Here is a 14,469-nt window from a genome sequence, read left to right as displayed (position 1 = left end):
CCACTGTGTCCGAAGATGTGATCGCACCCGGCGCCCCGCACCCGGCGCCCCGCACCCGGCGCCCACCCGTACCTGCGTGAGGAACAGCTGCGTGTAGGCCGCGATCAGCTGCTCCTTGTTGGCCGTCTTGGCCACGTTCTTCACCTGCCCCAGCAGGCGGTGCTCGGCCAGGAACTGCAAGGACAGAGCCGGGCTGAGCGGGGCCGGCCTGAGCGGGGCGGCTGGGGGCCGGGCGCCGCGCCGTGCCGTACCGCCTGCGCCGCGTGTTCCTGCAGGAACTTGATGATGTCCTTCTTGGGCAGCGCCTCGCTCCGCAGCTCCTCCGCGCTCCAGGGCTGCGCGGGCTGCGTGGGCGCCGTGGCCGCCGCCATCTTCCCGCCGCCCCGCTCCTCCTCCCGCAGCGCAGCGTCCGCCCCGCCCCGCGCGGGCTCGCGATGAGCGGCGGCCGGCAGCGCACGCTGCTCGAGGCGTGGCGGAGGACCGCGGGCCCCGCGTTACAGGCCGGGCGGGACGCCGCTGTTAACAACGACAACAACGACGATGACGACGAGCTGCTGGCGGCCGCGGCCGCGGAGCTGGACCCGAACCCGAGCCCGGGTCCCGAAGCGGCGGCCAGCGGCTTCTGCTCGGCTGCGGGCGCGCTGTGGATCTACCCGAGCAACCGGCCTGAGCGCTCCTACCAGCTGCGCATGGCCCGCGCCGCGCTGCTCGCCAACACGCTGCTGTGCCTGCCCACCGGGCTGGGAAAGACCTTCGTGGCCGCCGTCGTCATGTATAACTTCTACCGCTGGTTCCCGTCCGGTAAAGTGCTCTTCCTCGCGCCCACCAAGGCGCTGGTGGCTCAGCAAATGGAGGCGTGCGCTCAGCTGATGGGCATCCCAGGGCGGGACATGGCCGAGATGACCGGTAGGGCGGCGCCGCGGGGCGGGTCGTGGCTGAAGGGAGCCGGGGGCAACGGGGCCGGAGCGCGGGCGGCCGTGCGCGGAGCCGCTCCGCCCAGGGGCCTCGGCTGCAGTGCGGGGCTCCGGGCGGATGGGAGCCGCTGGCAGAGCGCGGAGGAGCGAGGAGGGAGCGGAGATTTGGGGGACGCCTGGAGCGCCTCCCGACGGGACGGGCTGAGAGCCCCGGGGCCGTGCGGGCGGAGGGGAGAAGGCTGAGGGGATCCGAGCGGTGCCGAGCCGCGTCTGTAGGATGGGGTCGGGGCCGGGCTCTGCTCCGTGGTGCCCAGCGCCGGGACGAGGAGCGGCGGGCACGGACTGGAGCCGGGGAGATCCGTGCGGCCGTGAGAAAGTGCCGTGAGGGTGGCACCGAGCCCAGAGAGGTGAGGGAGTCTCCTCTGCACCGACCCAAAGCCGCCTGCGTGCTCTGGGTGCAGCTGCTCGGGGAACTGCCTTCACGTGGCGTTGGGCTGGAGGAGCTGCAGAGCTCCCATCCGACCCCATCAGGTCAGATTCCATCTTTCCCACCCCTAACGGCTCCTCGTTTCCAGGTGGGACGCAGGCCCTGAGCCGCAGGGAGCTGTGGGCCAGCAGGAGGGTTTTCTTCCTGACCCCGCAGATCATGGTGAACGACCTCAGCCGAGGAACGTGCCCTGCTGTGGAAATCAAATGCTTGGTCGTTGACGAAGCCCACAAAGCTCTGGGGAACCATGCCTACTGCCAGGTAACGCTGCGGGCCCAGCCCTGCGCTTGGGTTGCAGTTACACCAACATCCCTTCTGTCCTCCATAGCAGTTTGCAGTTGTACGGAGATCTTTCAGTTCCTTTGTTTGTCTGCTCTCTGCCCGTTGCTCAATCAGTACGTTGATCTTAAGTATAATTTGTGTTGAGACTTGATAAGGTGATTCCTTGGTGCTGCTTTGCTGTTCTTGAGCAGATCTGAGATGGGGAGGGTTCAGGATTTTGCTTGTTAGCAAAGAGTTTGTTGTGTTATCTCATCTTAACCTCCATGGATCGGTGAGTGAAGGCAAAGCTGCTGCTCTGTAAGCTGGAGAAGCTGACCGTGTGTCCGTGAGCTGTTTGCTGTGTCCCTGTAGGGGAAAGGAGGTGGCTTTGGTGCCTGTTTGACATGCTGTGCTGGAGGACGGATGTTAGCTTGATAACTGAGAGGAGTGCGTGCTGCTTTGCCTCCGCTGCAGTTTTCTTCTTCTGTTGCCCTTTTACTTTTCAGAGCTATAGCAAGTTAGGTGTCAAAGACTTGGAGCTGATCGGTTATCTGATTTCCAAGTAACGTATAAAACCTTTCCTGAAGACATGTTGCTGTTTGACACACTGCTGTGTCGCAGAGCCAAAGCATTTGCCAGCTTCTGTCTGCTGCCCATCCCTGCGTGGGTGCTGATGTGGACCCTTCCTGTCTGCAGGTCGTGAAGGAGCTGAGCAGATACACCAAGCAGTTCCGAGTTTTGGCCCTGAGTGCAACGCCAGGCAGTGACACCAAGGTGAGGGAGCTGGAGCTGAACAGGCTCTGCTTGGCAGCACATGTGGGATATTGAAGTCAGGGGAGTTGTAAATCAAAGCTGAATCGCTTCACCATCCATGGGTTCTTCAGCATTTATCTTGGTCATGTAGACTCTGAATTAATTACTGCTGTAGGCTCTGTTCATTATTTCCTGCCCTTCCTCAGAGGAAACGTTATCTTCTGTTCTTTGAGAATGCAAACCTACCAGAGCCAAAGAAAACATACAGCTCATGCAGAATGTTTCTTGTATTCCCCTCAGCATTGTCTGCTGTGTGAAAGTAAGTTGGGCTGAGGTTTGCACCAAAGGCAGATGGACATCCAAACCCACTGAAAGGGAAAGCTCTGCCATTTAATTACCATGTGGGGCTGTGGGAACCTTCCACCCCATCTGTGCTCCACATGTCTGCGATCCACCACCTCCCTGGGGTACCCAGCCCTAAGGGAGGGCTCTGGCACTCCAGCCCTCGTGCTGCTGCAGTGTTTGTTAACATACTGTTTAAAATCTTCAAGTTGAAGGTTTTTACATTTCAGTTTTTGCATAGTGTGTTTTCCTTGATGTGCCATTCAAAGCTGTTTAAAAGTAGTTACTTTCATGATGTGTTGACTTGAGTGGTTGGGATATTAACACAAACACGTGCTCTTTTGTTTGGTGGCTTTTCCCACAGGCTGTGCAGCAAGTTGTTTCCAACTTACTCATTGCTCAGATAGAGCTGTGTACTGAAGATTCTCCAGAAATTCAGCCTTATTCTCATGAGCGGCAAGTGGAAAAAATCGTCGTTCCTCTTGGTGAAGAGCTGGGTGGGATTCAGAGAGCTTACATCCACGTGAGTCCTTTCCTTACTGTTAAATGGGGCTGTCACCAAGTGTGTACTTCATAGGACCACAGCATGGCCTGGGTTGCAAAGGAGCACAATGCTCATCCAGCTCCAACCCCCTGCTGGGTGCAGGTCGCCAACCAGCAGCCCAGGCTGCCCAGAGCCACATCCAGCCTGGCCTTGAATGCCTGCAGGGATGGGGCATCCACAGCCTCCTTGGGCAACCTGTGCCAGTGCCTCACCACCCTCTGGCTGAAAAACTTCCTCCTCATATCCAACCCAAACCTCCCCTGTCTCACTTTAAAACCATTCCCCTTGTCCCATCACCATCCACCCTCACAAACAGCCGTTGTTCCCCTCCTTTTATCTGCTCCCTTCGAGCACTGGAAGGCCACCATGAGGTCTCCCCACAGCCTTCTCCAATCTCCAAGTAGCTTCTCCAAGGTACTTCTGTGCGTGTGCCTTCCTACTCTAACATCTCCACCTAGAACAGCAAGAACTTACAATGCTTTGCTCCCCAGTTCATTATGTGCTGTCAACTACAAGAGCTGCTATTTTGCTCTGCACCACTGTTACCCTTCAGGAGCTGCAGTGGAGAGCTTAATTCGTTGTCTCCTCCTTGCAGAACAACACCCGAGCTGAGGGCCTCTAGTTGAGGTGGAATGTGGTGGTGCTGGGAGGTTTTGTGTTGTCCTGGTTGTGCCCAGCTTTCTGCAGAGCTCAAACATTTTCTCTGATTGAAACTGTTCTTGAGAGCTTTAGCTCATCTGTGCGTTCAGTTCTCCATTTTTGGAGAGGGTGAGGCAGTTGATATGAGCTGCTTGAATGGGAAGGTAGGGTGTCTGCTGTGCTCTACACTGCAGAGTGCTATTTGAGCACTGCTAGCACTATTTGAGTGCTGCTCAAATCTTCTGGCTCTTACAGTGACAGTCTCAAATGCAGGCCTCAAGCCTCTTGCAGCATCAGAACCGCACCTTCTGCTGCTTCCATTCAGAGGAAACGCAGCAGCAAAGAGACCCTGACATTGAGTTCTGAAATCAGTGCTGCTGAAGGCAAGAATTTGTGTGTCACAAAAATGAAACCCAAGGATGCTCTGCGCACAATAAAATCATCACCTTTACTTTGAGAAACGGTAACAGTAAAGAAGACAACACAGAAGTAAAAACAAAGGGCAGCGTAAAACAGCGCAGCTTGCCGATGCTTGCACTTGGATACACACAGTAAGCAAGGCCCTGAGCGTCACAAAGCTGGAACAGACATTTTAGGCACTAACACTTGTTTGGAAAACACGCAGTATGCGGGACAGCGTTTATCTGTTAAGGCTACAGCATTTAATCTTCCAGAAATAGGGGGGAATCTGTTTTACTATGGCCTTTGGATAGCGGAAATCAAATGCTTCTAATTAAAAATGGCAGTCCTTTAATTAAGAGCTTACAAAGCAGAGCTGCAGGTGAATAATGCAGTGCCTGTTCCAATAACAGGGGTTAGGGACTCGTGTGGGACTTGGAGATGATCCGAGTCCCTGTAACACCTCCTTGGCCTTCAGGGACTGACTGTGAGGCTGATCTCGTGGTGGCAATTAGCAAACGCAGCTCTGTGTCTCGGAGGGCCATTCACAGAAGTGTTCCGTATCTTCAAATTAGGATTTGTTGGTTCTTTCTCAGCAGCAGAAGCAGCCTAACCTAAGTCAGCATCACTACTACCCCGGACTTCACAGTTTTACATTGAACAACACTGAGCACTTGCTGCAGATATTGCCAGCACGCTCAGCAGGTGCTGTGTGTTTGTAACAAGGTGTTTCTGTGACATACCCACAAGTAGCTGAGCCACAGAAGTGTTTTGGTGAGGGCTGCCTATGGAAAGAGACATGATAGCAGCAAACAAAAGGCATTTGAAGTATAAAATATGTACAAACCAATGCTTTCTGGTGAGAGGGTTAACTGCTTCCAATGGGTACTTTGTGTTTGATGTGCCAGAATCACAGCATGGCCTGGGTTGCAAAGGAGCACAGTGCTCATCCAGTTCCAACCCCTGCTGTGTGCAGGTCGCCAACCAGCAGCCCAGGTTGCCCAGAGCCACATCCAGCCTGGCCTTGAATGCCTGCAGGGATGGGGCATCCACAGCCTCCTTGGGTGCTTGTGTCACTGGCAAAATTTAATTTGACAAATCTTGTCAAAGGTGGAAATCTGTTTTTTATTTGCTGTATTGCTGGAGGGGGTGGGGGAACAAGGGCGTGAGAGGAGCAAAGCTTATCATTTCATGCCTCCCTGGGCTCTATACTCAGGTCAGCTTTAGAAAAGTTATTTTCCATTAGTTTGTTAGCTTCTGCGTTGATGCTGGCGCTTCCAGCAGGGTCTGTGGGGGTGGCATTGCCCCAGAACCCCTTAAGCCCTCCTGACCTGTCAGCACTGCACACCCAGCACTGGGCGTCATGCTGTGTGTTGCAGCTGGAGAACACAAAGCTCTCTATGAAGCATCGCTCTGGTAACTGATAAATAACTGGTGACAAGCTTTGTTAAATTTTGTATAAAAAGGTACTAATTAAGTCCTATATTCTATTATCAGGTAAGGGGAGACATTAAGAAGGGATTTCTGAGAGCAAAGCCATCTGCTAACCCAATGCTAAAGTGTCAGGTGCTGTAACTGCGAGTGCAGCCCCCAGCCCCACACACAGCTGGGCTTTGTGGGGGTGCTCAGCTGCGTGCAGGAGCTGCCCTAAGGATGTGGCTGAAGGAAACAAGCTGCAATGTGGGAAGTCAGAAATCAGGAAGGGACTGTCACAGTGAGAGTGGTCAGGAGCTGGGACAGAGCCTGGAGAGGTGGGGGCAGCCCAGCCAGAAGGGATGCTCTGAGTGACTGCATGGGGCTCGGAGCTGCTGTGCCAGAGGGCATTTCTGGCTGAGGTGGTTCTGAACCTTGGTGGTACTGCTGGGAGATGTGGGGAGCAGCCAACAGGTGGCTTCAGTGGCAGCACTGCAGCGTTCTGCAAAGACTAAAGGAAAAAGTGCTCAGAAAACACTTCTAAAAGAATTGAGAGCGAGCACTCTCTATTTAGGAGTGCTAAGCAGGGTCATGGGGCTGTATGTGTGTCAATGAGGTGAACTATAACTTTTCCCCTCCAATTTCGGTGAGCATTAGTGCTGTTCTGCCTTTTTGTTCTCTTCGAGGTTGAAGTTACTTTGGTTGAATGCTTTTTGAGGTTAGCACTGAGAGCCTCTGCTGCACAAGAGAGGGGGTCAGAACAGGCTGGGCCTCGCTCCTTGCTCTGGTCCCTAAATCTGAGCAGTCTCTTTAGAAATGAAGACCTGGTGTTTGTATTTCAGGAGATGGGCTTGGTGTTGTGCTGTGTCCTGCTGGCAGCGGCTGCAGCTGGTGCTGGGGATCTGCCCTAGGGATGGGATGGGGGAGGGCTCTGTCTCCCTTATCTGAGAGGGAAAAATAAATAGGGTGAACTGCTCTTTGTAGTGCTAAAAATCTCTGTGATGACTGTTCAGAAACTGTAGAAGTCGACATAGGAAATGATGTCGGTGCCAGGCGTTACCTCTGCGCTCGCTGAGCTGCAGTGATTGCGCTGTGCTGCCAGCCACCGCTCTGCGATTCCCGGGCTCTCACAGCCAGTCCTGCCCCGTCCAGAGGTGGGATGGTGCCAGCAGGTCAGGACTGGTTCTGGGGGGGGCTGAGCACCAGGAGCAGGAGGCTATGGCCTCTGCAGGAACCAGATCTCGTTGTGTCTGTTGGCAGCAGCGGGGTTTGTGTAGCCGGCGATGATGAACGTGTCCTGCAGGCACAGCTCGGGGCTCTCCAGGATTTCCGCCAGCAGGTTTATTTCTCTCATGATTGAGTCTTCGTTGGTGATTCCTCTGAAGCTCCTGTAACAAGCAACTTCGTATCAGGTTCTTCTTTAACATCTGCATCTTTTCCAGAGCCTGGAAGCATCGCTTTCTCTTCTAAGCTACTTGGTCGTGATTCACAAGTGACACTGACTGTGGCTGACCTCAGCCAGGTAACGCTTTTCCTTAACTCAGTACATTCAGTGATATGCTGGATGGTTTGTCCCAGCTACACAGAATGTTCTGTTTTGGGAAGCAGTTATACCTTATATTTACATGCAAGGATGTACATCATATTGGTAGCTGTTATTTGCTGAGTGCCCTCGTTTCACACAGCAGGCAGCTTTTGAAAAGTTACCGGAAGTCACGTTTTAAGTTGGTTGGCTTTAAGAATTTGGTTTGAAAAACGAAAACGTTCCTTACCTGCTATAAACAATAGTAGAAGGCCATTCTTCAATGATGATGTCGGAGTCAAAAGGATGAGGAGGCTGATCCTGCAGCACCTCGGGCAGGTAGTATGCCACCGTCACCGCCTGCCTCATCTCCGACTGAGACTCGTTGGTGTGGACGATGGTCACAATGGGGATGGTTATCCCCAGGTACAGCCCTGAGGAGACACAGATGGCTTTTAGAAAGTGCAAAAGGACGCCTGTGTGCTGTTCCTGGCTTCTGAGCTCATAGTGAGCAATAGAAAGGGAGTACTGCTGAGAAGAAAGGTTTCCACTGCAAAGTAATTCAGTGTGATATTTCAGAAAGTGGGTTTCTCTCAATCAGTCCAGATTGGAAGAGGCATTGAATTAAACCTTGTCATCTGTGTGTGGCTGTGTGTATATATCTGTGTGTGTATATACACAGAACTTCAATTTGTACATAGGTTTGCATATCTGTCTAAAACGCAGCAGTTAGTGAGCTCCCCTATCTTCACGTATGATTTGACTTAACTACTTTCCTCCATTTTGAGATGGTTGTGTTTATCTTGCATACTGCTCTTGTGTCATGTTTTGAGTATTTGGGAACAAAGCGTAGGCAGGACAGGGGTCTGCACTGTGAGTTCTTGTAGGGTTTGCTGTTGACAAACACGGTGCTTCATTTGTGTGGTGCTGCAGAAAATGAATTTGTAGCCATGAGGGTGCATATAGCAGTGATGATTGGGAGTGAGGAGTTAGCTTCTCTGTGCAGACTGAAAACAGCACTGAACTGTTCTGGAGCCAGAACAACATTTTTACAATTATTTAAGCATTAACAGGACGGGGAAATGGAAGGTACCTGATTAAGGACAAACTTTGGAGAGCAATGGTTTGAGTTTCTTGGAAAGAAAATGAAGGATTGACTTGACGTGTGCTAGGGCAGAACAAGGCGTTGGAGGCTGCAGTACTTTTTAATGGAGGGTAGAAGAATGAAAATCAAGGGCATGGTGCATTTGCCATCCTTGACAGTTCTTGAGTTAAAACTGGATTATGGTTTTGGAAGATAAGCTTCAACTGCACACATGCTTCACGTCATGCACAATTTGAGTTTCATGTCATGCACAATTTGAGCTACAGCAGGGCAGGCATCGCGTTCTGCCTCTTGAGCATTAAACTGTGAGCAGACAATGCCACTTCTGCTGTGAAAGCTACACCATGGCATCCTGCAGCAAAGGCCTTGGGCCTGGCTGGCAGCATACAGAGCCAGTCAGCATCAGTGCCACGCAGCCTTGGAGGGCTGGTCTCCTTCAGGTGCTCTCTAATAGCAGGTGTGCTGGGGGAGCTGCCTGGTTGATGTTGTGCTGGAAAGGCTGTATGGCGTGAAAATGTCCATTGACTGGGGTGGTCTGCTTGGAAATAGGAAAATAAATATCCGTCTAACTGGGAGGAGCCAATGCACACACGTGCTGTTTTTACTCTAAAGCAGAATTGTGGTACCATACCTGAGGAGTTCTGCTCACAGATGTACCTCATGAGCTTCATGAAGCCCAGGCAGATGCTCTGCTCGTACTGCTTCTCCTTCATCTTTATGCAGGCCCACTTGGCCTTCCCATACTGACGCTTTTCGTACAGCAGGTCTCCGAGCTGCAGGCACAGGAGGATCATGGTTTTGTATTTCAAGTTCACTAATTTAAAAACCCACAAGCAAGCAGAAGTCATAAAGTCATACGTTACTCAGTAGCTTGACATCAAGAAATGCTGTTCTTTAGAGAACAACAAGCACAAGGAATGATTGGAAAGGCTGGTGCTGGCTGTGCCTTGGGCACGCTGTGTGCTTAGAGGCCCAGGCTGGCATGCAGCAGGCAGGCTCTCAAAACCAGCACAGTGTTTGCATCTCATCTGAGAGCAGGAAGAGCTGCATCTTTTTCTGCTGTCACTGAAATGGTCATGCAAACTTCAGTCCTTCCTCATATCGGCCAGGAAGGGTTGCAGCAATGAGCATGGACAGGGATCTCTTGGCAGACTCACAGGTGGCTCTTCTTTAAAGAAACTGCCATCTCAGGAGCTTGTGATGCTGAGTATTTATTTATTGCAGCAGCACTGAGACATTGCTTTGAGCGTTTCATTGCAGTGTAAATGCAAAGTGTAAGTTGAAAGGTTAATGCAAAATGCAAGCTGTAATGGGAGTCCTGAACTGGTTAAATGAAATACAGTGAAGTGGTGATATTTATAAATTCGAATTATATGGCTCTGTTTAAAGTAAATGTGACAGGAAACCTTCATAAGTGATAAGGAGAGGTTTGTTGATTTGCCATTTGCCCAACTTGCTGGGCATCACCTTGAAGGTTTTATTACATAAGAGCTGGCTGTGGGATATGGATTTGCAAATTGATGTTCTCTTTGATAATGGCCCGTGACACAGAACTCCCAACTTTTGTTTCCAGTTCCAACCTCTGCTGGTGTTTAATTACCATGATTGTAAAGAAGCAAGTGCATTATTTTAGATGGAGGAAATGCTGGGTTTGTTTCAAGTCTCAAAATAGGAGGTTTTTTTGTTAAATTAGTTCTAAAACGTCACAAGGACTGTGATACCTGTCTGTGTTCTGACATTCCTCTGATTTCCAGCTAATAAAAATAGGAAAGTTTGCCCATGCTTGAAAAAATGGTGACAGGTTACAAATGAAATGCAGTTGTGTGAATGTAACACTTTGCACCTGCAATGCCAAAAATCCTGAGTAGGTAACTTAACTTTATAAAGGAGCACAGCTTTCAAATCTCGGTTTGGGCAGTGCCAAGTCTGTTACCAGGGGAGCTGGGAGGGGCTGGGTACCTTTTCCTTGCGCTGGATGAGGGTGAATGGGATGCTCTGCCTCTCCTGGGGGCTGTTGTTCCGGGTCAGCTGCTGGATGGGCTCTGCCATATCTGCAACAGAAGACAGCATTCCCAGTTTTAGATGTGAAGCTGCAGAGACAGCAGTGGAACGCTTCACGCTGCTTTCTGTCGGTTGAATGGGAGCAGAGTCAGTGCTTTCGTATCACCAGGTGCAGTCAGCAGCTCTGGTCTGTGTGCTGTATGTTATGGCTGTGTCTCCTGGGGGGTTTGGCAGTGCCCACTTGGCTCTGTGCAGATGGTGCTGCCCATCCTGGCAAATCCTTCGGCGCTGGATGCGTTCAAGTGAAAAAGTAAATTGTGTCAGCTGCTCTTGTTTGCAAACGCAAGGTATTTGTAATGCAAGCTCTGCTGTTAAGGCTGCACAGCTGGGAGGGTTTGGGTGCTGAGGCACTGCACAGGGTGTCCAGAGAGGTGCTGGTGTCCCAGCCCAGAGACAGCAGAGCTCAGAGGATGGGCTGTGAGCACTGATGGGGCTGTGGGTGTCCCTGTGCACTGCAGGCAGTGGGACCAGAGGGCCTTGAAGGGCCCCTTCCAACCCAAACCATTCTGTGATCTGTACATCAGCAGAGAGCACCAAGGTGTACAGTGGGAGTAAAGGATGCTGAGAGCAGCCCATGAGGTGGGGCAGGTGGGATGGGAGTGCCTCGATCCCATCACAGCTGGGCTCAGGATGCAGTGATGGAGAACAGGCAGCAGACAGAAGTTAGCATAGAAAATTCTGACTGTGTATGTAAAGAAAAACACAGTGCCTGTGATCAAACCCAGTGTGCTGGGTACATTAAGGAACCCCTGCCCTTGGGAAATTGCAGAGATGGATGACTCTTAATGTAAGATGTTTGTTTCTTTAACAGCACCAAAACCACTGATAAGAGAGAAGAAAAGTGTCCTGTTAAATTAAAGAAATAAGAGAAATAAGAGCAAAATTGAAATTCCTCAGTGCATGCTTCACTGAAGAAATGCATCTTCTCAAGATGTGGTTGTTTAACAAAGGAACTAGAATAGAACTTTTTTGTGCACGTGTTAATTTGAGGCTATTTTTTTTTTGGTGCATAATAGTTCTATCATAGAATCATTCAGGTTGGAAAAGATCACTGAGATCATCAAATCCACCCGGCAGCCCACCACTGTCTGTGGCTGGATGCTGAGGACATCAGGTGCGGGCTGTGAGAGGCCTGGAAGGGGCAGGGGGCTGCTGGTGGAAGCCAGCAGTGATGTGGATGTTCCAGCAAAATGAAGCCCAAGAGCAGGGTGGGAGTAGAGCAAAGCAGCTGTATTAATCATTATATTCCCAGCTAAGCTCACACGGTCAGTATCTGTACTCACATGTGAAATACCAGCACATCCTTGTGCTTCTGTCCCCCTGTGGGTTTTGCAGGTTAAATATGGCTAGGGTGAATGTATCTGTGTTTGCCTTTGGCTGCAGTTGGTAAATAGGCTTTGGCCAGCCCTCACAGGCAGCTTCAGCAGCTCAGCCGCAGGGATGTGCCTGGCGACGCAGAGCCTCTCTGCCAAAGGAGCTGCTCCCTTGTTTCTCCAAGCTGGGCTGATATGAGCATTTGTGCACTTGGGTAGGGGTTAAGAAACTTGTTTTTCCTGTACAGTGATTGAAAACATGTCTGTGAGTTTCTGCCATACGTCCCCGTGGTGTCAGACATGGGTGTGCAAAGGACTGGAAGTTTCAACTGAAGATCCCCTTTCTGTGTCCTGAGTGCCCCAGTGCCTTCAGCAGGGAGGCAGGGTGCTGGGGGCACAGAGCTGCAGAGAGGAGAGGGTTAAAGTGCAGAGGGATTAACTGGGCCTGTGTCACTCAGTAAATCTGGAGCTGAGCTGGGAATCAAACCTGCATCTCCTGGCACTCTACTGCTGTTTGGAGCAGTAAAGATCCTATTAATAAGGGGCAGAAAGATACACTTTAGCTTATTTTAAACCTGTTTTTGTAAATGTCATTGAGAAATAAATTTAAAATGCAAGTAATGACATTTAAAATTGACCTCCTTGGATGCTGAGGGAAAAAACAGCACATTATGCTTCAGCCCTGGATTTGCAGTGGCAAATTAGAAGATCTTTTAAGGCCCTGGAAACCTTAACTCTATTTCTGATTCTTTCACTGACAAATGTGATCAGACTCTTTTCTGCATGTTAACACACGGGATAACAGTTACAACCAATGGAAGTCCCTTCAGTTTTACTCTTCACTCCACAAATCCGTGCCCACCAGCACAGCAGCATGATGTGCACTGTGAATACTCAGCCCTGCACAGCACTCAGCTTTCATGGCTCAAAGCAAGGGAGTTGTTTCACATACAGATGCTCTCTCAGTCCAGGCTTGGGAACCTGAATCCTGGTGTGACAAAATGAGGCGAGATGATAACGAGTTGTAACAGTGCACCTGGGTGAGGGCTTGGTTTAATTACATTTTAAAATTGTAAATTATGGTTATGAAATAATTGTATCCCAAGCTGTGGGTAGGTTTGTGAAAGAGGCTAATCTTTACAAAGGGCTTTCTGTAGATGATGCACACTTGACAGCAGCCTCTTCCTTCCATCCTTTCCCCCCACGGTTCCTTCCCTGCATGCCCAGCAGCCACATATCTGCAGAGATGTGCTACTGCCCATGTGACATAACCTCAGCATGGGGAGTGTATTGGAACTGATGGAAAATCACGTACAAGTCAATATCTGAAGCTTGATCTGGAGCCAGGGTGCTCAATTCAGAACATGCTGCTTTGTATGCTGCGGATCTTTAGATAGCCTAACGCTACAGCAAGTGGATGTTTTCCATGCTTAACAGCTCTCTTGTTAATCTTGTGTTGAAGTTAGAATTGAGAAATGTGAAGGAACTGCTGCAGCATGTTTTCTGCTTCTGCTGGGAGTGGATAACATGGAGTTCTCAAGCCAAGAAAGCCGTATTGCATCACCCTACACCTGTACTTTCCTTTTGGCTGCAAGGTTTGGCACAGGCTGATCAGTCTCACTGCAGGATTACTGTGGTCTTGCTAACAGTGACAAATTGGTATGTCAGTCCTGTAAGCATGTTCAAACCTCACAATGTCTGTAGGAGGGTGATGCTGCTCCGTAACCCTTACAAGGTACTAACAAAAGCTACTAGCAAGATATCTTTCTCCAAGGCGTGCTGCCACCATGCAGCAAGGTGCCAAGCTTGCACGGCCCAGAACTATGGACAGGAGCAGTTTTGCTCTTATTTCACAGACTTTACCACTAGGCTACAGCAAGCATATGCTCTGCTGTTAAGACTGCAGTGCCCTGGCTGCACAGCTACCACTGTGGCAGCAAATAAATCCCACATTTGTGTGCACTGCAGCATCAGCTGCAATGGGTAGAGCGGTGGGTTTCTCTTCACAGGGAGTCATCCATGTTTCCTCTGGGACTCCTGAGGCTGGGGATGCTCTAGCTGACTGCATGCTGCCCTGGGGGATAACAGTTCCCCTGTACTTAGAATTGTATCTAGTGTATCTAATGTAGAATTGTACTTAGAATGGAGCATGCAAGCTAATCTGACAGGCTCTTTCTGCTAGGTAAGGTGCAACCCTCTCTGACAGCTCCAGGCAGGACCTGAAGGAAGCCCTCTCCTGATTTTTGTAATACCTGCTTCACATTATGAAGCAAACCTTTTCTGTTGTAGTAACCAAAATGTGGCAACATACTACTTTGGCATGTGCACCCCTTTTGACTTTTTATAAGGGCAGGTAGCAGCAGGATGAGAGGAAATGGCTTTAAATTGGAAGAGGGTAGATTTAGACCAGATATCAGGAAGGAATTACTGTGAGGGTGATGTGACACTGGAACAGGTTGCACAGCGAGGCTGTGGATGCCCCTCCGTGGAAGCACTGAAGGCCAGGCTGGATGGGGCTGTGAGCAACCTGGGCTCACCTGGGAGGTGTCCCTGCCTGCAGCAGGGGCTGGAGCTAGATGACCTTAAAGGTCCCCTCCAACCCAAACCATTCTGTGATGCTCAGCTTGCTATCCTAAGGACTCCACAGTGAGTACTGGAGCCCAGGGCTGCCCTGCTGGTGCTGTGCATTCACAGCTCTCAGCCAGGCTCGAGGTGT

At 50.7% G+C, this 14,469-nt stretch overlaps 2 protein-coding genes across 2 annotated transcripts in view; one reads left to right on the top strand and one right to left on the bottom strand.

Moving 5' to 3' along the window:
* The window catches only part of FKBP3 (FKBP prolyl isomerase 3), a 4,462-nt gene extending 4,091 nt beyond the window's left edge, over positions 1–371 (bottom strand). Inside the window, exons 1-2 of the mRNA XM_042882407.1 lie at positions 252–371; positions 73–174 (exon numbers count right to left, since the gene is read on the bottom strand). Coding sequence (XP_042738341.1) covers positions 73–174; positions 252–371 — 222 coding nt within the window. The remainder of the gene's footprint in view (positions 1–72; positions 175–251) is intronic.
* Positions 372–434: 63 nt separating this feature from the next.
* Positions 435–14,469, top strand: part of FANCM (FA complementation group M) — a 61,048-nt gene continuing 47,013 nt past the window's right edge. Inside the window, exons 1-4 of the mRNA XM_042865269.1 lie at positions 435–906; positions 1,490–1,662; positions 2,359–2,436; positions 3,122–3,280. Of these exons, the coding sequence (XP_042721203.1) occupies positions 435–906; positions 1,490–1,662; positions 2,359–2,436; positions 3,122–3,280 (882 nt within the window). The remainder of the gene's footprint in view (positions 907–1,489; positions 1,663–2,358; positions 2,437–3,121; positions 3,281–14,469) is intronic.

Source organism: Lagopus leucura, unplaced genomic scaffold, assembly GCF_019238085.1.
Source record: "Lagopus leucura isolate 7727_CA_CO unplaced genomic scaffold, USGS_WTPT01 Super-Scaffold_1, whole genome shotgun sequence".
Taxonomy (NCBI): Eukaryota; Metazoa; Chordata; class Aves; order Galliformes; family Phasianidae; genus Lagopus; species Lagopus leucura.
Note: the sequence above shows the minus strand (reverse complement) of the source record. Positions and strands in the feature narration are given on the sequence as shown.